The sequence below is a fragment of the Temnothorax nylanderi genome, unplaced genomic scaffold, assembly GCF_030848795.1.
Source record: "Temnothorax nylanderi isolate EJ_2023f unplaced genomic scaffold, tnyl_v1.0 TNYL_tig0043_pilon, whole genome shotgun sequence".
NCBI classification, from domain to species: Eukaryota; Metazoa; Arthropoda; class Insecta; order Hymenoptera; family Formicidae; genus Temnothorax; species Temnothorax nylanderi.
The window spans coordinates 662,906-688,460 of record NW_027249105.1 but is presented as its reverse complement, the minus strand read 5'-3'; the positions used below and the strand labels follow the sequence as shown (position 1 = coordinate 688,460).

Genomic DNA, 25,555 nt, shown 5'->3' with positions numbered 1-25,555 from the left:
TATTAACTTTACCTTTATTAAACCTTACCTCACCTTACAGGTAAACGAAATGGAATCTGAAACGAGTTGTTTCAATATTTCTCCTGCTGGCTCTCCAAAGTCATCCCAATGAGAAGAAAAGAAAAATTCAAAATTAAACAACTTGACAACGACGACACTATCTATCTCGAAACACTGAGCGATAAGTCGATTCGTTATGCTACTGGATATCTTCTTTGGAATTATTTGTATTACTTAAATAAAAAAGTTTACTTATCACTCACCGACCGGTGCGCAACAGCGGAATTAGATGAAATAAAAAATGACAAACAGCATTATACTTTATTATAAATACTGTAGAAATGCAATATTTATTATGTAATCTATTAAAAATTATGTAATAATTATATTTAATTTAAACGAACAATTTAATTCGTCTTAAAAATCTATCGCAAATTAATAAAGCAAATATTTGGATAGACGAAGGACTTCTCTAGATCTAGACGACAAATTGTGAAAATTAACCAATAAAATTAGGAAAACGAAATAATTAATTTTTGACGGAAAACACGGGACTGTTAAGCCATGTATATTTTATCACCCAAAGAATTGTTTAACACGCTTAGAGAACATAAACACATAGATAATTTTCCGGTACCTCTCGAAGAAACACACTACACCACTCTTAAACATAAGCGAAATATCAATAACATTGACAGGAAAACGATTAATACACGATGCAGCTCTTGATAATAATCTAGCTTTTAACAGAAAAAAAATTTTAGAATTGACCAAAGTAACCTCACTTCTCCACGCTTTAGGGGATGTATCCCAGAGCGTGTAATAAATAACGATTCGATTCGATTCGATTCCCAAACATCGGTGATTAAGGCTCCTGGTCCCTGAGCCGAGAACTCTGCGTTAACGGTGGCGCAACAAAAAGACAAAATAATGCCTGCAAATGATTTATGAAGAAGAAATAATTTATTTAAAAATCAATATCTTGAAGTTTTGGACCAAACTAATACTTTGTAACAATGTTTAGAACAACTAGAACCTTTTAGAATTTTAAAATTTCAAAAATGGAATGCTTCACACAGGTGATCATCTAAATTTAAAGGATTTTTTTTATTTTTAGAACTGATCCATTATTGTTTGAAGATTTAGTTATAAAAATAAAAACAAAGACTGGCAAAACTATGAATGTAAAGAAATCGATCCTTTTTGCTGGTTTATTTTTTTTACCAAAAACAAAAGTTCCCTATCTGCAGACCGACTAGACAGAATGAAGGGCATGAGCTCGCAAAAAACCTCTCCAAAAACAAAACCTACACTTTTAAAAATTAATAGAGAATAAAAAAATCTATAAAACCATCCATAAAACCCAATAAAACCAAAGAAGTAAATTGGCAGAAGAGAAAAGCAGAATTTGGCCTTATGCAAAAAAATTGACACAATACATAACATCACTATCCAGTACTTTCAATGTATTGTGTTCACCTACAAGGATTTTCGCATCTCAAAAATCTAGACTGTTTAGAAGAGTTAAACCTAAATGGACATTTAACAAAACTAGCAAAATTTCTACAAAATGTCGAATTTAGGAATCTCATCCCAAGCAAAAAATTAGAAACTTTAAGAAATGAAATTAGAGCATACAAACTCCTGGTTTAGACTTACGTGAAGTGTTATAATAAACACATTATAACATCGACATAAACCAAAATTTGAAGAGTGTTTGAAGAGTGTCCTCTTCGGCCCGTCCAACATCGTTGGAAGATGTACAAGAAAATATTTATTCTGTAAAATAATTGTGTAAAATGATGTAAAATTATTGTGTAAAATATTTTTCATAAATAAATGATGAATAAATATTTTACACAATGCGGAACTTGGAAATTTTACACAGCGACTTACTGCGTTCTCTCTAAGTACACGACGCTCGGGCGATATAAAATTAAAATAAATTAATAGCCTGACATTATTGATTTATTAAAAATTAAAAAAAAATAAACTTTACAAATTAAATCTCGTAAGTAGGAACCAGGCACCTGGACCGGATCGAAACCGAAAACCGTACCGTAACCGGTATTTTTGTCGGACCGAAACCGTAAACCGTATGGAAATTTTGTGAAGCCTGTAGGACCAGAATCGAAACCGGCACTTTTAAATATAAAGCCAAGACAATGTCTGCCAAGACAAGTTCAGTCTCTGTACGAGTTTTTCCTTTTATTGCTCGTTTTTTGTCATGGGGTATTCCAGAAGTGTCAACTGTGTGTACTCTTAACGCGATACCAGTGCCAGGAGCCGGTTCATATAAACAATGAGCTTTAAATTGGGCTCCACATTCGTTACATAAACCATATATTTTTAAATATGTTTCTGCTTCTAGAGATTTAAAAACTTCCATGTGCATACACATTTAAATATGGTAAAATTTTTGAATCTCTAGATTTTTTGAAAAACAAGCTTTGGAAATGACATATAAAGTACTTAATGCCGGCTGGACTGATATCAAAGTTTTTCCTTTACGATACCGGTACGATACCGCTTAGAACATATAATTATGTCCTAAGCTATTAACTAAATATATTACAATTTTCTAGAGTATTCGGTGTTCATTCGAGGTGGTCGCACGGTGCTAAGAGTGGCGATAACGCACAACTCAATTGCTTCACACTGCACAGAAATCCAAATATTCGTCCCGAGACGTAGTGGACGAGTTGGCCCGGAGTGGAGAGGAGTAACAAAGGGTGTTGAGAGAGGATAAAGAGTAAGGGAAGATGAAAAACATTACAAGCGGCTGTTGTAATTGGATAAGGAAAATTTAAAAACTTCCTTGAATACAATAAATGAAACAGATGAGAGTTTCTATAAACATTTGGAAGATTCCTACTCAACCATAAGAATGGCAATAAACAATAATGAATCCTTGAAACAAATTTTAAATCAGTGGCCAATTCTACAGAAATCAAAGAACGCTTTCTATTGGCACTTAAAAAATCTGACCAAAGTGGATTTAACAATGCTAGGAATAAAAATCTATTCAAAAGCTAATAAAATATTTAAATTTGGAATCAAAAATAAATTACACCACTCTGATGATGACATTGAAGCTGAGTTAGCAGTTCTACAAATATTTTCCAAATACTTTAAAGAAGATATAACACAATTTATTTTTGAAGTAAAAGTATGTTCCAATCTAATTGCTTGTTATTTTTTAGAAAGAAGAAGAAAGCCTAATTTTTGACTGCGCTACCGTATTGTTGCAACAATTAATCAACAATTGAAAATCATGTTACCTGCTCCTTCTTATAAAAGAATTTTTTATTATGCAATATTTAAAATTAACAAATAAATATTGAAAAAAATAATTTTATTTTTCTTTTAGGAAGAATCACTAGAAGAGGTGGTCCATTCACTTGAAATATACAGTCCCTGCATTATTAAAATTGGTGAGCAAAAACAATTTTAAGGATAAAATTGTAGAGCAAATAGAAGGACTCATAAACTTTGTGACTTTTCTATTTGCTCTACTCTCAGCTAACAAACAACTAGAAATTCTGAAAAAAATTACAGACACACAATAGACAGATAGAAATTGAAAAATAAAAGCTCATGAATTTGTTGGAAAGTGTTGAACAAAGGGTTTTCTCGAAGATAACACAATGAACTTTACATCAATGAATTTTGGACCATAAGATAAATAGAAATTGATGTCCAAAATTCATTCTGCCTTCTCCTGCTGGCTCTAAAATTTCCTGTCCTCTAATGGGATACGGGATGGGTCGTAATACAACAAGCATATGGACAGTACACGACGATATTTGCCGAAAATCGCGTGGAATTAAAAACGAGTAATTAAAAACATAACGATTACTATCGTTTCAAAAAGCATCGGGTTCCGCCGAGGACGCAGGACGCTGCTGGACCGTCGGCGTCGGTCACCCCCGTGAGTAATTTACATTGCCGCGACTATTTAATTTTATAAAAATTTTAATAAACCAGAACCGAAAAAACTAATTTGCGCAATACCGATACTTTTGTTAGCTAGAAAACCGAAGAGTATTTTTCTACTTATCACTCACCGACCGGTGCGCAACACTGGAATTATCTGCAACGCTGTCACCCGCCGTCGCCCGATGCCTCCCAGGCCTCCTCCTCCTCTGCTCGGTCCTCCTTCGTTCGGCTTGCATCTCCGTCGGCGCACTCACTCACTTCACGAGCGAAAATCGACGATATCGTCGCTCATGATCGCGCGACACTTTGCACGGCACTCCCGGTATTTAATCTCACGACGCGACGTGTACTTCCACACGACGATGTAAGTATTACGTCGCAGAGATGTTACGAACGAAGCTGTGCGATCTGCTCGACCGCGACGCCCGGCCCGTCGCGGTCGGCCCGTGATGCCCCGCAGCCCGCAGGGAGACGCGACGAACGAGTCTAACATGACGGAGAAAACTTCGTTCGGCTTGCATCACCGTCGGCGCACTCACTCACTTCACGAACGAAAATCGACGATATCGTCGCTCATGATCGCGCGACACTTTGCACGGCACTCCCGGTATTAATCTCGCGACGCGACGCGTACTTAACTACACGACGATGGACGAATTACGTCGCAGAGATGTTACGAACGAAGCTATGCGATTCGCTCGACCGCGACGCCCGGCCCGTCGGCCCGTGATGCCCCGCAGCCCGCAGAGACGCGACGAACGAATCTAACATGGCGGACGCGGGCGAATGCCGAATTTACGAGTCGCCGAGGTACATACCTGCGTCCGTCGGATTTACGCCACTCGTTGACAACCGTGAACCGCGCTGATTACCGAACTTAATAAATTGATGACCGAGGACGCTCGCGCGTCTTTTTTCCAAAACGTGGAAAGTGAATATCGCGTACGAGACTTTCGAATCGAGCGGGCGATCGCGGCGAGTACACACACCGTACACGTCCTCGCGCCCGTGTCTCCGCGATAGAACTGAGGTGACTGCCGATTTTGGAAGTGGTGGAAGGAGAAAAATTAGAGGATGGGGAAATGGTAGGGAGTAGGGAGATTTCGAAACGATGTATAGCTCGAGAAAAAAGTAGCCGAAACACGTGTGCGGCGTGTGCCGAGACTCGAGCACGGCTTTCGAGATCCAAGCAAAAAAAAAACTAATTGCTTCAACAAGCGCCGAACGTCGCAAATAAACAAGCGCGGTATGCCGAGCGCGACGGATTTCGAGGAACCGAATGTGAAAAAAGTCGGATCGCGGAGCTATTAAGTTGTTGAGCTCGCTTTGCTGTCACCGCGATAGTAATAAATCACTCACCGAACATGTAAACACAATTTAGGAAGGCTCGCCATCTGCGCCGCGGCCGCGCGGCGTGTCTCTCGTCTCTCGAAAAAAAAACAAAGCAGCCGGCGACGTAGTCAAAACACGAGCGGGACTCGAGCACGACTTTCGACATTCTAATCCTTATAAGGACAAACCTAATAAAACGTAATTGCTTCCACAAGCGACGGACGCCGCGAAAAACAAGCGCGGTATGCCGAACACGACGGATTTCGAGGAATTGATGTAGGAAACGCCGGATCGCGAGGCAATAAATTATCTCGTCTCGCTTAGCCGTCACCGCGATACAACAAAATTGCTACCGAATTTGAAAACACACGAGGAAGGCTCGCCATCGACGCCGCGGCATGTCTTCCGAAAAAAAGAGATTACCGCGACGCAGACAAAATACACACGTACGAAGCTCGACGCGATCGGGGATACCGGTAACCGGCACCGCTGCAACGGGCCACCGTTCGACTCGCCGCTCGCCGCGCACTGCTGACTGCGCAGGCCGCGACCGCGAGGCCGCCGGCGCCGCGGCGGCTAAACGATAATATGAGTGGTGGGGATGTAGGAGAGGTAAGCTGACTGGGCGGCGCGGTCTAGGGACATCGCGCGCGCCGTACGAGTCAACCTCCCCCACTAAATCCCCCACCGCTCATGTTACCGAGAATCCGCGTCCCGCGTCCCGCGTCCCGCGACTCTATGTGGAATGTGGCACTACTGCCTAATCAAAGCCGTTAGGTGATGCTCTCGAGAGAGAGAACTGTCGAAAATGTAAAATAACCGTTTTAAAACTTGGCTGCTTCGTGGTTGCTCCGTTTCTTTCACTGCTTATGCTTTTCTATATGCCACCGTGTTTACGCGACGAACGGTAAGCACAACCGCCCGGACGTTTGTTTTTTGCGACTACGTGGCGTGCTATTGTGTATACACGATTTTTTTCAATTATGTTCGCGCAAAAGTTGCCGGCAGGTAGCTACAATTCGAGAAGCGATCGTGATACGATCAAGGAAACGTCGAATGCGGTTTTCTTATTCTCGATTCTCGCTCTCGCTTGCGGATAATTAGATTAATTAGAGACGAAGAATTCGCGCGATTAACGACGGTCAGTGTATCGAGTTATCGAGACAATAGCTTCTTGTCAAAGTTGGTATCTCGGAATTTCGGCATCGCTACGCGTTCGATAAGTACACACGGGGTCATTAATATCTCATAACTTATCGTAGCGCATGTCGGGGCATACATAGAAAATACATATATGTATGCTTCGATATGCATAAATTAATGCATAAATTAATGCATTAAAAAATTAATGACCCTGCACGGTCATAATTAAACTCGTGTTTTAATATATCAACCGCAAAATACCGCGTAAAATTCGGCGTTCGTTTATCGGCTCCAGATTCGCTGTACGAATCGCATTAATTTGCGAGATCTCGCAACGAGCGGATCGTACATTTTGTGCAATCCCTCGGTATTATTCTAATATTCTTTGCAATACAATAAAACGCGCGTCGTGTGTCGTGCCGCGAAAATACTATCGCGCGGTTGTAATTAACCAATTTCGCAAATGAGTATTGTGAGTGTAACGAAAGAATCTGTGAGGAGACATTAAGTAATAGCAATACAATTATGTAAGTGACTTATCATAAAGTGATTTATTATAAATCTATTATTCATTATATAGACTTTTATTATTAAACTTTGTAAAAATAAATAATATTTATGTTACCTGATAAATTACCTGTTAAGTATTTACTACGGGAAAAAATCAGTAATTGATTTATATTATTTACAACGCTGTAGGGCCAAACTAATATGTTATTTTTCATACTGAAATTTTACAATAGCTTTTTAATTACAAGCGATTAAAATTGGCTAATGATATCTTTCCTATTTCTTTCTTTTTTCGATTTGTGATTGAGAAATGCGAGTTATATAATTTATAATTATTATTTTTTAAAAAACTTTTACATTCTAGCTAGAAGAAGTAAAATTGTATGATTTTAATAAATTAGTTTTATAAAAGAAGAATATATAAGAAATATAATCTTATTATTTTTTATACTTTTAAATTTCTGAATTTTGAGAGATGCGAGAAATTATATAATTTTAATAAACCCGAGGAGAATATGTGTCGTCACATTTTTTAATGACAAGTTGAGTTATTTTCCTTGATTTAATAACATTGCAAGAAAAATTATCTATTAAATAATAAAAATAAATAATAGAAATAACATAATTTCATTTCTCTTGGACATAATTTGGCGTCAAATAATAATAATAAATTAAGGCACATACATTATATTTACGATAAAATGAGTTATTTCATATTACACTTCAAATAAATGTTAGATTTAAATTCAATGTTATGATAGCCCATGGATTGAAATTGATTTCAAATGCCAGAAACAGAATATCGGGCGTGAATATTTCATAAAGCGTTAAATATTTCGTGGGGGCAATCGACCGGTACACGATTTTGATATTTGTGTTTTTTTTCTTTCGTGGCGTACACAGCACGCGCTGTACCGTTGCATGTACGTAGGTTGCTGCACTACCATTCTCGCAATGCAATTTGAGTAAACAAGTGATGCGAGCCGTTTCACGTGACATAACGTTATTATTTTTCAAAGCAAAATCATCAAGAATAATTAGCGATTATCGAATCGATTATCAATTCAACAAATTCCACGACCAAAGATTTTTAAGTGTAACGAAGTAGCTATGTACCGAAAAAGATATTTTATTTATTTTGTTCATTACTGAAATATCCGGAAATTAAAAAAAGTTATAAATTACTTTTCCAACGTGATATATTTTTACGTGATAAATACTTTTTAAACGATTCGAATGTATTCCTTGGATATGAATTTACCTTATTTTCGACTTCTTGTCGATTGAAATGTAATTTAATTATTAATAACAAAACATTTTAAATTATTATTCTAGAACTATTTAACAAAAAAAAAGAAAGTTTTAACTAAACAGTTTTTTTTACGCGTTTAAAAGAAAAAGAACGCCGACATTTTCTACGCGATCTCAAAAAACACGAACATTTCTTGGCGCGTTTTAAAAAAACGCTGGCTTTTTGAAGAATTTAATTGATTTAGCTGATAAACGAATTGTAGCCGGTTCGTCGCGTTGCGTGTTAATTTCGGGTGTACCGTGCAAAGTGACGCGCGATCGTAGTTACCCGCATTTTTACAAGTGTCATTGAAAGAGTCCTATGGAACTGATAATCCGGATAGTCTGACAGAAAGTCATAGATTTAATCGTTTTTTATGTATTATAAACGAAAGCATTATTTATATTTTTATTCTAATGATTACAGAATTAACGGCCCAGAGAGAATGTTGGAAATCTTACACAGCTGATAACCTGGACAGCCTGAGAGGAGGAGGAGGCCTGGGAGAGGCATCAGGCGCCAGCGGAACAACTTTGCGGTGAGTATTATTTTTTATTTGTGCAAAATTATTTGTTCTCATATATTTATTCGGACCATTTTATTTTGATGATTAAAAAATAATATTTAGAGAAAATGACTTTTAAAATTTAATACAAATAAAATTTTCATGAAGATTCTAATATCGTTCTTTTCTTTCAAAAATTTTGTAATTATTTTAATAAATTTATAGTATTTAAATATTAAAAATGAATAAAAATGCGCATAATAATTAATTTTTGAACTATTTCTTATTTAGAGCGTTGCTTTAATTTGGATGTTATATTTGTGTGTTACAGAATCATCGTAGTCAACGTTGCAGATAATTCCGCTGTTGCGCACCGGTCGGTGAGTGATAAGTAAACTTTTTTATTGAAGTAATACAAATAAGAATTCGGGTGGGTATAGAAATATAGATATAAATATATTTTTAAAAACGTTGAAATTGTTATATAAAGATTAAATAAAATATAAAGACATAAAAATAAATTTATTTTTACAAAATTAGATAAAATAAAAAATTACAAAAAGCATTAAACTTTATTATAAATATTGTAGAAATGCAATATTTATTATGTAATCTATTAAAAATTATGTAATAATTATATTTAATTTGATATTAATTTTATAATATTAAAATTATGTAATATTAATAATGGAAAATTATATTAAGTTTTCTAATACTCGCTCTCGAGATAAATGCTGTCAGTATTTAATAATTCCGAGAATAGTAAGTAAATTGGAGTACAACAATTTCTGCGTTCTTATTCCTAATTTATTTAATTAAAAAATTTATATTAATAAATTCAAGAAGTAAAATTTTGCATGTATTTGCGTTTGAATAATTATTCATAATTTATCTGTAGTTTTTAATTCTTGAATATATTAAATACTCATTTCATTCTGACACCATTTATCTACATTACATGAAATCGACAAAATCGGATATATAATAATACTTTTCTAAATTAAAAAAAGTCCTGATACATATTTGCTTTTAAACTCCTTATTTTTCAATTTTACAAAAATTTTGTATTTTATATTAAAAGGACGTTAATAAATTTAAGAATTATAATAATTTTAAATTTTATATTAAAAAATTGTCAACTTTTATGTCATGTAATATAAAATTAAATAAGAGCATAAAGACTCGCGCGTGTTATGTTAAACCATTCATTAAATTTTAGTTTCTACTTTGCGAGATTTAACATCCGCAGTTTTGATTTTGCAAACTATAATACAAGCATATTTTACAAAATTACATTTTATGTATATAGGACTATTTTATTTTGTAATTCAATATATTTGATAAATTCAATATATTTCCTAATTTCGCGGCTTGTTAAATATTGTTTAAACGTATTCTTAAATTAAATTCCGTAATAAATATATTTATCGAAAGCAATTGCAAGTAGTATTCTTTATCATGATTCTTCGATGAAGATGTTTTGTTCCCTTATCCTTCATATCAGATAGATGCTAGTGAAGGCATGATTCGTACCGGCGACGAATTGAAATCATCTTCATCGTGGACGGTTATTTCTCATCGCTTTTCGCGCAATCCATCCGCGACGCTTAGTTCGGTGCTCCTTTGAAAGCTGAAAGTTCTCGTTGCAAGCTGGAATTAAATCTGAGTTCTTTTGGCAATTCACGAAAGTAGTGGTTTCTACAGTGAGTTAACGAAAATTACTACATTTGTCGAGTCATAAAGTTAATTAAATAATATATTTTGAGAGAAGATTTTTTTCTCCATCAGATGTTTTCCCGTTAATATTAACATTAAAATGAGTGATATCTTAATGATTAAAAAATTTAGCAATAACCATGGATATGACAGCTGTTAATAAAAAAATCTCATGAAATTATAAAATAAATAAAAAAGCTTTATTAATATGTGGTGACATTTTGACAAAGAATGTGATTATGAACGAATATATTCTTTAATTTTTTGTCTCTTTTAAGAGACCATTTCCAGGTACTGGACATCCCATCTGGACTCCCATCTGAGAATATAAAAATTATATTATAAGTGTAGTTTAAGCTATTTTATAATAAAATACGTGCATAAAATATAACATTTTGTTTGCTACATTATAAATTATTATCTTACAATTAGTACAATTTTATAAAAGATTTTTTCTTTAAATATCTTGTCATGAATGTAATAAAAAATGTGCGAGTACTTTAAAAATTCGAGGCAAGTTGAACGGATATCTCGATAATAATGGGTAATAATAATATTGATTGATTTTTCTACATAAATTTAGTGATCCTTTATTTTTGCTATTGAGTATATATAAAAGTTTTAACGATTCCATTGTCATCGGATTCAATTTGTCTTGAACAGTTGGTACCCCAAAATTATTTGTCCTCGCATATATAATAAGTTATGATAAAGAGAGAGAGATGCATGTATTTTATTATTTTCAATATACTTGTTCATAATAACTTTCTGATTAGAATCGTTGTATCCATGTTGTATTTATTTTAATTAAGAATATTTCTTGATAATAGGAGAGTATATTTTTCTCGCAAATTTTTAATTTGTGCCTTAAGCAATGATGAGTGATATTGATTAAATTAATCCTAGGAATGAATAATCAGGCATCGCATATTTGTAATATGCAAAGATTTGAAAAACAATAAAAACTATCGTTAATCGTTAATTCGTTGCCGAAATCATTGCTATTGGGGACAGTCAGAAGATTTGGGATTTATTCCCTTCTGTATCGAGGTTCTTGATATTCGGTAGATCGCTTAATATTCTTTCGCGGATCGATTTTAAGGAACCCGACGTAGAAGCAAGATACATTAAGGTTGCTCTTCACTTTAAGAACGTTTATCTATATGTCGGGTACTAACGGCGTGCCACTTGGGACAGGAACTTTAATCCAAATGACCAAATCATTGGGTCAATTATCCTTCACTGAATGTGGCGATAACGCAATTATTCACGATAAAATGAACTTTCACATTTTTTAATGCCTATGAGGCTCATCATAACGTATAAAGTAAAAAGTATATTAGATTTTGTACGCGCAATCGATCGATCGGTTCATTCGGTATATTATTAAATTTACGTACAGAGACGCAATCACGAAAATTACATTTATTATCGCGTAGAATAGTAATAATTATAAAGCATTCGTGTTGCATTGAATACCATATAAATTACGCATATCACAATCGAATATTCTAAGTATTGTCAATCGATTTATTTACCGTGTTTGTTAGTGTGAATATTAGAATATTTATCTTTTAAATATTTATCTTTTTAGAAAAAATTAGCTTACATCGAAACTTCATCTACATCTTTTTATACGATATTTTTTTTCGAAAGTTTTGTAAAATATTCCAATGATCGAAGTATTCTTATGATTAAAAGACGTAATTGAAATTTATTAATAAATTTTCGCTCACGTTATTTAAGCTCCATGATATTGTTAATTGATAACAAATATATTAATCATTTTTAATGATATAATTATATTTCTGGCACAAAATTCAAGATAAAATTATCTTGAATTTTGTGTTATTATATTTGGAACAGTTTTGTGCAAATCCGTGTTAGTAAAATATTTTGAATTTATAAATTATTCGATCCATATGTTTGTATCATATTTTGTAATATTTTTTATATTCTCTTATATTTTGTAATTTTATATTATATCATATTATACATAAAACAAACTTTACCTGAAAAATAACAAAAATTATCAACAAATAAAAAACATGTCTAAAAAAGAGAACCACTGATTAAAATTGATATCGGATATTTAATCTCAATATACGATAAGAATAGAGTAGCTTATATAAAAATTAAGATCGCTTATACATTTTTTAAAACATATAATGAAAAATGTAATAAAACATGCAGCTGTAAGGAATTTCGCAATCGTCGTATTTTAACGATTAGTGAACGTGTCATCATAATTATCTCATAATTGAATTTTATTTTTATGATTTATCAGAAAAGAAATCACAAAAATTTTTCATTTATTAAAAGCATACAACTGCGTTCCTCTTACGACGCAAATGTTTGTAGCAAACAAGAAATTAATTTACATAAATGCTTTTTTAATTAACGCACTGTCATTCACGGTGCACTAGAGTGATGTAAGCCGTTCCTTGTATCATCGCGTTACTCGTCGTGGTTGCGACAAATATCAAAGGACATGAAACGCGATTCTCTATGAACAAGTAATGATTACCAGCACGATTAATTAATATTCATAACGAACGACGCGTAAAACGAATAAAAAAAAAAATTAAAAATAAAATCAACCAAGCGGTGAAAATCAATATCATCTGAATTGTGAAAATAATAGACACATTTTAGTACGTGTGTACGTGCATATGTTATGGATTTGAGCGTGTGAATTCCATGCGAGATACCACTTTCTATAGTTTTATCCATAATTCGTAAAGTATTGATTTCAACACTCGATTATTAGGAGATTTTCCGCTCTAATTGTTTTTTAGAATATACTGTAAAAATATTGTGTGATGATTGCCGGACACCTGCAAAAATGTTTTTTACAATATTTATTTTGCTAGTAAATTTTAACTGTTAAATCCGTACGCGAGAAAAATATAAACAGAAGAATTCCGTGTACTCTCGCGGAAAAACGGCTAAAAATATTGTACCTAAACTCGGTTTGCAAGGTTTGCAAGGTTCCCAAGTGTTTCTAACATATGTATATATGTGGAAATAACATACCAGATCGTGGATGCGCTGCGTAAACAATATATAAGCACAGCACTTTTTCTATATTATTTGCAGCTGCAGATTTCCAATTAAATGAAATTTTTTTCAATTGTAATAAATAAACGTACTCATCTTCCCTTCTCAATCGCGCGTACGCCATTCGTCAAAGCTATCAACTTTTACACAAGATAAACTTATCTATTTTATTCCTTATTATATCGCATGAAAAAAATCATTATACCAAATACGCAACGTGGAAAGCGGAAAATGCGACATGACGAGCAATCTGTGGCGATTATGTTTACTCGCGTAATTATATTGTGGATACCTCGGGCTCGCGTAGAAATTAATTGCGGTCGCGCGTTACCGGAAGCCGAAGTAATTCGTATCAGTGCACGGTCGTCGGTTAGGTTCCCGTAGTTCTGCGCATATCGGACCGATATGACAGGTGAAACATGGTCGATAGCAGTCCCTTACGTTTGTAATAGCGGCGCAGCACGGCGTGCGAGTGCGCCATCGGACGGAATGTAGGCTTGGTCGCCGTGGATGTACCGTGTGCGTGAACCACGCAATGCAGATTGTCGCAGTCAGTAGTTTACCGTAGTACCCAGCCAGCCGGTGTAATCGAGTTGATAGAGTCGGTGTGCACCGTTAGAGTCCATGTCGGTGAGCGTGTCGACGGCGATACGTTTGTTACGTTACATCTTCACATTACATCACGGTATTAACGAGAAGCGACGTTGCGAGGGGTGTGGCGCACTATGCTAATAATATCTTCTGCTCCGTGAAACTGTAACTCACAGTGGCAATTGCACATTAATAGTCAATAATTTTCTGTACAAGTAATTACATGCGTATGATTGTTCTGTGTATGATATATTTATAAATTACAATTAGATTCTACAATTTGGTATCGTATATATTATAATTACAGTATAGTATCGTATAGTACAATTGCTTGTGTATATTGTATATTTCTTGCTCTTGAAAATTTTTAAAAAGATGTATTTATTCATCATAAAGAATATGAAATATTTAGATTTAAGAAATATCTAAAGAACTGCAATATTTGATTCTAAGAATTTATATTAATTATGTCAATATCGTTTAACGGTAAACTTGATTAATTAAATTTTCTTTTACTATTGGCATTATAAGTAGGATCACATAATCCGGAAGAGGCAACGAATCGCTAACACAGAATTAATTAACTCAGGCCGTCGGTGCACCTCAATCTTCATACCTCAATCTTCATATATAGCTCAATAGGGGGATGTGAAAGTACGTCCGCGAGGAGAAGAAAAAGTTACAGACTTATTTCACAGACGATTTTCAAAGCGCTACATTGGATTATAAAGCGCGTTTATAGTCGTATACTTTTTCATTATCCGAAGTAATGGTCTCATAATTTTAAACTAAAGATATGCAATCGATAAGCCGCAGTAGCCCGTATAAAAGAGAGAACGTCCCACGGTGAGAGAGTAACACACGATAGTGCTGCGCATAGACTAAAGTTCGGGCGCTAATGAGCACCGCGATTAAGCAAATTTATTCCGTTTGTATCCGGCGGAGGGATATATATCGTTTTTACCTAAAAGCGCGGACCATATGAAACCGCTGCGGCGAGCGGTTTGCGTCGCGATCGGAATCGAAATACGGTATCCATTAATTATGTACAAATTAATAATAATATGTACATTGTCACGTCATTAGGTGCTATGCATTGTATATTTAATAATGCCATCGTTGTGCATTTGTCCTTCATAGTGTCAACTTCGCTCATATTCATTGGGGAGAGGCATGCGGTGAATGTACTGAATATTATTCAGGCAATCCCAATATCGTATATGCGAGCAGACGGAAAGATACGATTATATACGCAAATCGAGTTCAATTTCTAGCTCATTGTCGAATGGTCGGATTCTTGAAATGGTCGTAAATTTTCATTCAGACATCATCATTTCACGCGTTCCTTCCCTTGATAGTCCAATTCCCATGCAATATTATCGTTAAAGTATGAAGTCTATACATGTATAATATAATTACGACGTTTTTTTTTCGCCGGTGCAACGAGAATCGAGCATCGATTATTCGATGTAGCGAATGGATTTCTATTTAATCATCGGCGTCATGGGAAACGGACATCATTGGTGGGGCGATGGCGGATGGGAGCGCACAGAGGATAACGGAAGTTACAGAAGGGGATAGTGCGATAATAAATATGCCCAGCGCCGGCAGCCATAAATCCCGCGTAATTGAATTTTCAACATCCATAACTGGCCGTCGCTCGGCGCGACCTCAGGAAATAGGACGGAATGGGACGTATCTTGAACGGGAGTTAGATGATTCCATTCCGCTTTCGAAATGTGCAGTTCTCTCGCTTCTTTCTGCCTCCGCTCTCTTACTCTCCACCGCAATAGACAGAACGGCAATCGATTCTACGACGTTCGTAAGTCGGGGACTATTTTTAATTCGCCTCCCAGATCGAGTCGCGGCGCAACGCGACGGCCACCCTTTCTCCTTCGCTCTTTCTCCTCCTTTCCCTCGACTCTCGGCGAGCGACGAGTTCCTTTGACGCGAACATCTAATCAAGGATTTTCTCTATTCTTGAGTCTCCGTCCTACCGAGCTCTATAGCTATAACGTTCTTTCTCGCCACTATCTCCTTGCTTTCCCCCTTGGTTTGGCTCCACCTTTTTCCTACCACTCTTCTCATTCTTCTTCGCGCTCGTCGGCGCCGTCGCTGTCTTTGCAGCGTTGTCGTTGTCGTCGTCGCGCAGACTTGGCGCGGAAAACTTTGATTGTACGTAAGTCGAAAGCGCCGGGAACGAAAAAGGAACGCCCGGAAAATCGTGGGGTAGTTGCCGCCGGTCGCCGAGAGTCGCCTTGTCGCACGATGGGATTTCTGCTGATTGGAAATCCTGTCATTCAATAGCCCGCATATACATTTCCTGGTAGACTGCATCGACCGGCCGGCGTGACGACGACAAACGTTTTCCTAAAAACCCACAACGGCAGAGAGCAAGAGCGGCAGCAGAAGAGTAAAAGTTACATTTTGTGTGTTCGTCGAGATCGGAAACTTTTCCTTTGACTGCGTTAGTTGATGTTCCGGCGGTTTTCCCTGATGAGATGAACTTTACTCTCTACGCCAGTCTACGCGAATAAACTCGTTTCGATGCTTCCAACATTTTCAAAATTTGCTAGTGTCGACGCGTGGCGCGATTTACTTTCATAATGAAAACGAAGCAGTCCTAGTTTCGGGGATCCTCGAAAAATCGACCACGTACGCTGATCGGTAGTGCATATTATACCTACCACTGCGATAACAGCCGGAGATGCGGGGGGAGGGGGGGTGCCGTAACGCCAGAGATTACGATAACCCTTCCCGCCGGCGAGAAACAAATGACGTACTAACTGCATATTAACCAAATTACCCGGGTTGTCTGTGGAGCCCGCCTACTGCCCAATGATCCGTGCCGCGCAGTTCGCGATTCACTGCCGTTTCATGGACTGGACTAAACTTTCTCGACCGACGGCGAGCGCGTCGGGCACGTAATCACCTTGTCTTCCTTGATGGATTAGGATACCCGGCGATGGAAACAATTATCGACAACGTGCCGATTGACCGGGATTAGTCGAAATCGTCCTACGTCCAATTAACACCTTTTTGCGTCAACTCGATCCGCGATGAAATCGCCTTAATTATTTCGCGAAACGACGTATGCGGAAATTCGCGGGCAGAAAATTCATCGGGATTTCGCAAACGACGAGTGGAAAGATGACGTACCGCGAAAAAGTCAGTATTATTCCGCCTTAATCTTCCGTAGAAGCTACGGCCGTAGTCAAAGTCTTGGAACAAGTACAGCGCGACGCGCTCTTTGGCGAATAAAAATATTACTCTGGCACAATGTTCTTCTCGAAAGAGAACGCGATTCTTTCTAGGCTCCGTCCGTCAGATTTCAAAGTTCCTCGCTGCGCTTCGGTAGTTGTACATATTTCACGAGACCGAGTCGCTCCGCGTATTCATGGAGCAATGTTTCTTGCGCGCAAGAAAGTTAGACAGTAAGTTAGCACGCTGTCGCGCGTTATTCATTACCTTTGTTCCTTCTGCGATCGTCTCCCGAACAATTGTGAGAAAAAATACGTTGTGCGATATCCGAGATCAACCGAGCTTACTTTGCCGGTCTTATGGTAGTTATGGTATTCTTAAAGTTGAATGTTTAGACTTTAGACGGCCAACTTTTATGATGATTATTTTCAACGATAAGTTTCATGTTTAATATTGGCAGTTTCCAACCACGTTAAATAAATTTCTATCAATTATCTCTGATGAATGTCGAGGAGCAATCGATAGATAGCTTAAAAGCGAACTGTGACTTTTCGTGACACATGCACTGTCACATTTATTGATAAAAATACAGTATAAATTAATTAGGATAATCGATCAATATTACCGAGCGGAGTTTAAACACACCGAAATATTCTGAAGATAAATGGATAATATGAAACATATATATGAGATAACAAATATGGCACAACTTTTTCGCGAAATATATTCCGGAAATATGTTTCGTGTCTCGTGACACATATGGAACGCCATCGAGATTTTCTGCGGACGCTACTCATATAGCGTATAACTCTCCCTTGGTAGAGGAAGGGAATACGCGGGATAAGTCAAGGGGATCGAGATAACGAGAGAGTAAGAAGATCCTCTCAATTTTTCTGTAACAAGCGCGTCCAAAGGCTGCCTCGTAAAAAAGGATACGTCTCGTCAGTGATATTAGCGCATAAAAGGAAGCGCGCATAATACATGAATCTTTATATCCGCGGTGAGTATAAAACTTTGGTGCAGAACGATGTTCGAATTACCGCGTACGAGAAGACCAGAATTCATTTTTACGTCGTGTATCAGCTTATCGTGGAGAACTAATTCGATTGTGAGTAAAAAGTTGGACGATCAACGACTACCAGAAGCCTCGGCCTTCTCACGAGCGAGCCATTTCTCAGCCAGAGTTGATTTGTAGGACAATATTTTTCCCAGACTAAAAGATAACACATAAATGCGAACGTGTCGTGGTATTCTTCGGAGCTGTCTTCGAGCTGTGCTCGCCTTTTTTCCTGCGCTCTACACCCTTCTCTCATCCTCGCTCTCCTCACCGACTTTCTTTTCTATCCGGGCTTCTTCCGCGCTTCGGGTGGCACGTGACCTCGTTCCGAGATAAGACAATGTTTCTCTACTCTCGGTGGACAGAAAGAGATCTCTATCCACTCTATTCACTCGACAGATAAGTCGTTCTTCAGCCGCGGATGGATAGAAGATCTACAACACCTCAAACGACTGATTCGTGATCCTTGACTTGATCTTTAGAATGTCGGTACAAGAGTCATATACTCAACTGTTCTATTTATATGTCGAATTTAGTTTGTGAAAAACCTTGTAGAAATTAAACTATTTTACTTGGCTCGAAATTATCTTGATATAAATTGTGAAATATTACAAAAATGTGAGAATAAGATAATAGATGTCTTTATATATTTAATGATACTAACTAAAAGATCAATAGCATACAATTTTAGAAGCTTTATATTTTGATTTCAATAAATTTTGCGATTATTGCTCCCAATTGTAGTAATTTTTCATTATTAATAAAAGCGAGACAAATAAGCAATTAGCCACGAAACGCTTTGAAATTTTTAATCCAAGATCAATAAAAAAACAGGCTAGTCGACAAGGATGGCAGCACAGAACAGCTCTGCGTACTCTGCCATCTCTGATAAAGTACAGAAAGTATGATGCAGTAGTAAATAATTAAAGACAAATTTTAATTGTGTCGAGATTATATCTATTATCGAGGAAGAGTTGAGAGAAAAATGAAAAAAATATTACATTTACATTTGCTCTGATTATATTTATATAGTAATACCTTGATAATACGTAAATTAAACAAGTCGTTTCTTATTCACATTAAAGTCGCATAGTCTTTTACCATAGAACCAGTCCAACTATCTTTTTAATGGGATGTATTTAAAAAAAAATATCTAGGCGACCGGTCGAAGTTGCATTTGTGGTGGGAATGCAGTGCGATCGGTCGATATCCTCTCGACAATATTAAGGGCACTCATTAATGATGTTGATTAACAATGAGATTACGATTCTTCCACGTTCAGTTTCTCCGTTTTCACCGACACGGTATCCTCGGCAACTTTTTCTCGAATTCCCATCCATTTGCAGCGCTTCTCCAGTTCTTGTCGATACCTGTATACACAAATTTTTTCCGTCACAAAATTGCAATTATTTATCTCGAAATTATCTCTTGACCTTATTAGTTATGGAAATTATATAACAATTACTTTGTATTTTATAAAAATTTATTAGAAATGAAAGAATGCTAGAGGTACGTATACATTACCTAGGATGGTTGATTGCGTATATCCATGGATCGATGCACGACACCGTCTTAGCAAATATGGCTGGTAACATAGTCGACAGCGGAGTAAGCACTTCGCTGGAACATACATAAAAAGAATTGAACGTAAAAATACGAGACTTTTCGGGTCGAAGAACATTTTCGAACGTGTTACCGATTTCCATAGGCCCCAGTTAAAGCGACAACCGCATACGGTGTCCACGCGAGCACAAAGAGGAAGAATATCGTAAATGCGGCTTTCGCGATTCTCATCTCAACGCTCCTCTCTTTATCTTGGTTCGACACGAGCGACTTGACGTTCATCTTTTTAGCCTATGCACATACAACGCGCCAAAATAAATCCTCTGCAATTCATTTCATTGCGATTATCGAAACTCGAGCTGTCACGCGAATCATTAAATTGCTGCTTACTTGATCGCGAAGCATTTTTTCGTGAGTTCGAATAGAATTCAGCAATTGCGAGTAGAAGTATATAATCAGCAGCATAGGAAGGACGTATGCCCAGAAGAATATTGTTATCACGAATGCCCTCGTGTCCTCGTCATCCGTGAGATAATCGAAGCTACATGTGGTGAGAAAACCCTCTGAAAATTGTACGGTGTTTACTGAACGTTCTATTTGGAGAGGGATGCTCCATTTTTTACTAAAGAGAAATCGGATAATAAAATTTACTCAGAATACGTTTTATTTTAATCTTAAAAACCTTAAACATCAGCAATGCGAATTATACTCGAGACGAAGATATAAATCAATCATAAAATTAGAATATGGAGCTTAAATACGGAAACTAAATCTTAGTGGTTTAATAAAATCTTCTTTTTTTTACTTTATTAAATCTTATTACTCTCCTAACAATAAAAGCGATAGAAGGAACCTATTTACCTGCCACAAACCGACCCCACAGTCCTGTCATAGGCAATATCGAGAATGGTAGTGCCCAAAACCATGTAAACAGAGCTAGTACCATAGCTTGTTTCCCATTCAGTCTACCGTCAATCGGACAGCTAATTGTTCTGTAATACCAAGATTGTATAGAACAATTACAATCCCGTCCGTTGTTATTAGTTACAAATAATTTAATGACAAATCCCGAGAAATGTTCACTAAATCGTAAAAATTTGTCGTCTTCCTAGATCTTCGATATCATCGACATAGTCGTTTACGACAAGTCGTTAAATTTTAACGAGCGTGTAACCGCTTTCGCAATTGTTCTGTAATAGATCCAATAAAAATCCAATAAAAATTGCTCGCTAATAATCAATAAGTAAAATTGTCAAAGCTGCATAGCGCGTGCCTACCTGTATCGATCGAAAGCGATCGCCGCATTGGTGATCGCTTGTCCCATCCCGGAAATCGCGCCGAGCAAAGCATACACATCGCATCCGGTTTCCCATCCAATCGTTCGCTCCAGGAAGCTGTTTATGATCAACATAGGCATCTCCATTGCCATCAGTAGGTCAAACACAGCCAAATTCAAGATAAATATGTTCGAAGGTGTCCTCAGTGATTTCGATCTAGACATCAATATATCAAAATAAATAATCATATTACGAAATACATTGATTAATTTTAAGAAAAAAATTATTTTTTTTTGAGAGGCGAAATAAAGTGCGCTACTATTTCCTTTCGTACATCGCAGAGACTGTGCTGAAGCGATTCAGTCTCATGTATAAAGATGGCGACAGCACTACTATTTTGTTGGTCTTACGAGCATCATAGAGATGACTGACTCGTCATTTATGTTTCGGATATAACATTTACGTATTTACATGCATGCACTCATATACACACATTTTTGCGAGAAATATTACAATAACCAATTAAGAAAAAATCGAAGCAAAGTACAATCTAATTTAGCAAAAATAAAAATAATAAGAATATAAACAAAAAATATGTGCTTGAGATAGATAAAGCAGGATAGTGCAGGATAAAGCTTGTTTTTATATTTTGTGCCTCTTCTTCTCTCTTTTGGAAGAAACCTTATGGACATTTGCAATATTAATAGCGTAGATTAAAAAATGTCTAGTGCAAAATTAAAAAAATTAAAAATAACTCCATTTTTGCACCAAATATTAATAAAATTATATACAATTATCACATAAACACAGACAAAACTAATAATTGTTAAAATATACATATTTTAAAAGCATATTTTACAAAAATACATTGCGTAGTTATTAGGAGTCTTTTAAATTACATTGTTTATAAGTCTTGTAATTTTCAAAATTTAATTTGGCTTTTTTATTATATTAATCTTCAAGTTGTCTTATGAAATTTTCTTAAATGGCGCGATTTGGCACTTACGTGCTGAAAATCCAAATAACAATGCCGTTCCCGACGAGGGACAGCATCAAGAGCAGGAAGTAAATGAGTGCGAGGGCGACGTGCCATAGTCTTCCGGGTGCGAGGAACGCACGCCAATGCGGGTGCACGAGATCCGCGTGCTCGGTGGGGAAGTTCCATCCTAGAAAACGTTCCTGCAGCGGCTGTACATCCCTGTTATTTAAAAATACACCGACTAATCAATATTTGATTATACGGAGTTATTGAAATTTGCGAAACTCTCCAACCGTGATGAACAAAGCTTCTACAAATTAAATAATAAAAGCTTATATTATTCGTTCAAATTCAGCCGATTTGATTCTCGCAGAATTTTAATCCGGTGTTCAATTATCGTGATGGTGATAATGTTGACTACTAAAAAAATATCTTGCAAAATGCTTTATAAGGCAAAACTAATTTTGAAAACTAATTTGACAAAGAACCTATACATGATAATTAGCGTCGAATGTTAGAATACTCGGAAAGTTGCTTTGAGATAGAAAAAACGTGATTATTTATGCAAGAGACCTGTTTTGCGCAAAATTATATATTTTCTTAATTTGATCAAAACGCGATAAAGCAAAATCCTGAATCGCTATCTGCAGAGATTAAACGGGCAGCCAAGAATTTCCATAAGACCTATGAGGGTAATTTCTGTCGCTTCCTTCGTGACCGGCATTATTACTCCGTCACGACATCGCAAATGTAAAGGTTGTAGGACAAATAGCTTTCGCGTCGACGATAAGAATTGCGACTTTCCCGAGTAAGACGACCCGCAAATTCTCGCTACATCGATCGCAGTGCGACGCAACGTAAACGTGATCCATTTACGCGCGGCAAATTTGTCCGATGATAAAATCGTTGCCGATGCGATCGAACGTCACGAAAAGTTTCGACGTGCTATCGAGCACGAGTAAGTTCGAACAATATACATTAATTTCATATATCCGAGACTTTTGTGCCGGGCGAATAATATTGCGAAACCTCATCTGCGTGCAGCCGACGTTATACATTATTATCGCTAGCATTGTTATCTCTTCTCTTCTCTTGTTGCACCATCGCCCCCGGCGATTATTTGGAAAAAAAAGATTCTCATTCATCGCGCGGAAAATGACGCGCTTTCATGCGCGGCTAACGTTAATGGCGATGAGATCCAACGCGCATGCACCGTCGATGGATTAAATCCGCGCGGCCGTGCGCTAATTGGGATGTGATTATTAGTCCTCTTGGCTTATCGAAAGATCGAAGTAACAGCGTAACGCCGTAATGCGCGCATGATTTGATAGCCTGTCTATTCTCTCCGGCCGTTAAGAGCTTCGTAAGCCCGCCCTTATCGCATCGCGATCTTATTCGCGAATGAAACGCATCTATGTTGCGAGCGTTGTGTACATGCGCTTGCTGAGAACTTTCGTGCCTCTCGCTCGCTCTGACTCCCGCTCTATATTCTCCCTCGTACCGCGAATATTACCAGCGACGCTTCGCAGCCGCCACACAATGTCGGATGATTATGAGGAGAACGGTACGGAAACACGGTATAGAGCGCCGCACCTTATACCCACCCGACTCTGCTGGCGAAAGCCAATGGCCCGGCCATGATACCACTACCGTTGTGCATCAACATCCTCCGATGTAAGTCGAGTCGCGGGCTGACAAGTGCGCAACGGTCGATGCACCGTTAGATCCAACCACCCTCGCTAAAGTTTGTCGGCTAGTTTTCCGAGTTAATACGCGAACATGAACGACTGGACGAACGCTATCGATACGCGGGACGATTTTTCTTCTTGCTCTCGCAGCCTAACTGATTTGTCGATGCTGGGCACAGACGACGACGACGAATCCCCGGACGAGATGTGCACTTTAAAACCGTACGTAATAGCCGTGAGAGGAGATCCTAGATTGAAGTGAGACGCGGCGCGAAGGGGTGGGTACACGTTCCGCAACTCACTTGTCCGGCCGCGCCGTTATCGCTCCCTTTTATACGTCCACGACATTTCGGATCGAGGATAGCGTGCCGGCTGAGAGCTTAATTCGATTTGCGATTTACCGAATGCAAGAAACCTTTCGCTCAGGCCCGAAGCTCGCGTCACGCGAACGATCCTCGCTGCACAATCTGTCTCCTCTCTTTCTCTTTCTCTTTCGTAAGTCGACACGTCTCCTCTCTTAATATATCGTAATCTGTATTCAAGGTAATCGTTGTTATTCGATTCATCATTTCGTGCGACGTCAGCTTTGGGATAGATCCTCGCGAACACGTAACAGTCAAGCTTAACCAACTTATTGACAAAAATAAACGCATTATACATTATTGCGGTCCCTGCCGCACTTGAGAGACGCGAGGTAAATTAATTTCCGTGCGAGAGAGAGACCTCCCACGAAGCTAAGGCGGCTTATTAATAAATCAGCATAGTTATCCTCCAACTAGAATAATATAACATCGGCTGCAAATATCCGCCTCTGGAACGGAAAGTGTTAAATAGCGAAGCGTTGATTTAAAAAAAATTGATTTCCGATATAATAAAATGCAATTTACAGGAGCGCGGTTATCCGCTTCGAGTTAATTAAATTTCCAATGTAGATCCTAATCGATGTTTTATTACGCCTTATCGCGATGTAGCCGCGTACCGGTGGACCGTGGCCGCAGAACGCGCAACGCGGCGACCGATAGGAAAATTCGAGAATAGTGCGTTTCCCGCTACACCGCGAGCTCGCAGTCGGCCGCAGAGGTTTTTCACTCTCGCGGTTACTATGCTGGCGGTACGCGCGGGAAATTCATCTCGAGAAGTGCATCCGATATACGGCCGTGCAAGCGACGCGCGACGGCCTCGCGTTTTCACCGCTGTCCTCGTTCGCCCGTTCGCGACCGCAGCCTTCACGCATCCACTGGATTAAATCATAAAATTGTCCCGGAACGGTTGCGAAATTCAGCTGATTTACGAGGGAGGCCGTGACTCTCACGTACTCTTCTCTCGCGCGGAACTCGTTGCCGTTACCCACCTACTCGCTGGCAGTCGTCGACGAATCCGCTCCGGTTGTCCCGCATGAATTCTCCACTTTTTATCGGCTATCTCGATAAAGATGACTCGAACGGAACGAAGAATTCTCTGCTGTCGAAAACATACATGCTATAGACTAGGGAGCAGAGTAGAATTGGAATCTATCTTTCTTCTTCTCTTTCTCTCTCTGGTAGTCGCCAAGCGAAATGAAAGAATGACAGTAACTCGCATTCTTTCTTTCTTTCCGCGTGTTTCCACTTACATTAATCTACTTTTACAAAGTCATTTCCAAAATAGTTATTTTTCTTTCTACTTATTTAATTTCCGATGATAAATATAATTTTTGCGTAAAT

The 25,555-nt window shown here is 37.6% G+C and overlaps 1 protein-coding gene across 2 annotated transcripts in view; it reads right to left on the bottom strand.

Annotated features, from left to right (window-relative positions):
• Window positions 1-19,347: 19,347 nt before the first annotated feature.
• Window positions 19,348-25,555, bottom strand: part of Blop (blue-sensitive opsin) — a 230,374-nt gene continuing 224,166 nt past the window's right edge. Inside the window, exons 1-8 of one of the 2 annotated variants that reach the window (XM_071704644.1) lie at window positions 23,769-24,160; window positions 22,192-22,383; window positions 21,186-21,401; window positions 20,770-20,900; window positions 20,299-20,471; window positions 20,042-20,199; window positions 19,870-19,965; window positions 19,348-19,715 (exon numbers count right to left, since the gene is read on the bottom strand). In XM_071704644.1, coding sequence (XP_071560745.1) covers window positions 19,607-19,715; window positions 19,870-19,965; window positions 20,042-20,199; window positions 20,299-20,471; window positions 20,770-20,900; window positions 21,186-21,401; window positions 22,192-22,383; window positions 23,769-23,830 — 1,137 coding nt within the window. In that variant the 5' untranslated portion in view covers window positions 23,831-24,160 and the 3' untranslated portion in view covers window positions 19,348-19,606. Of the gene's footprint in view, window positions 19,716-19,869; window positions 19,966-20,041; window positions 20,200-20,298; window positions 20,472-20,769; window positions 20,901-21,185; window positions 21,402-22,191; window positions 22,384-23,768; window positions 24,161-25,555 lie in introns of those variants that run through there. The other variant, XM_071704646.1, reaches the window with a different exon arrangement.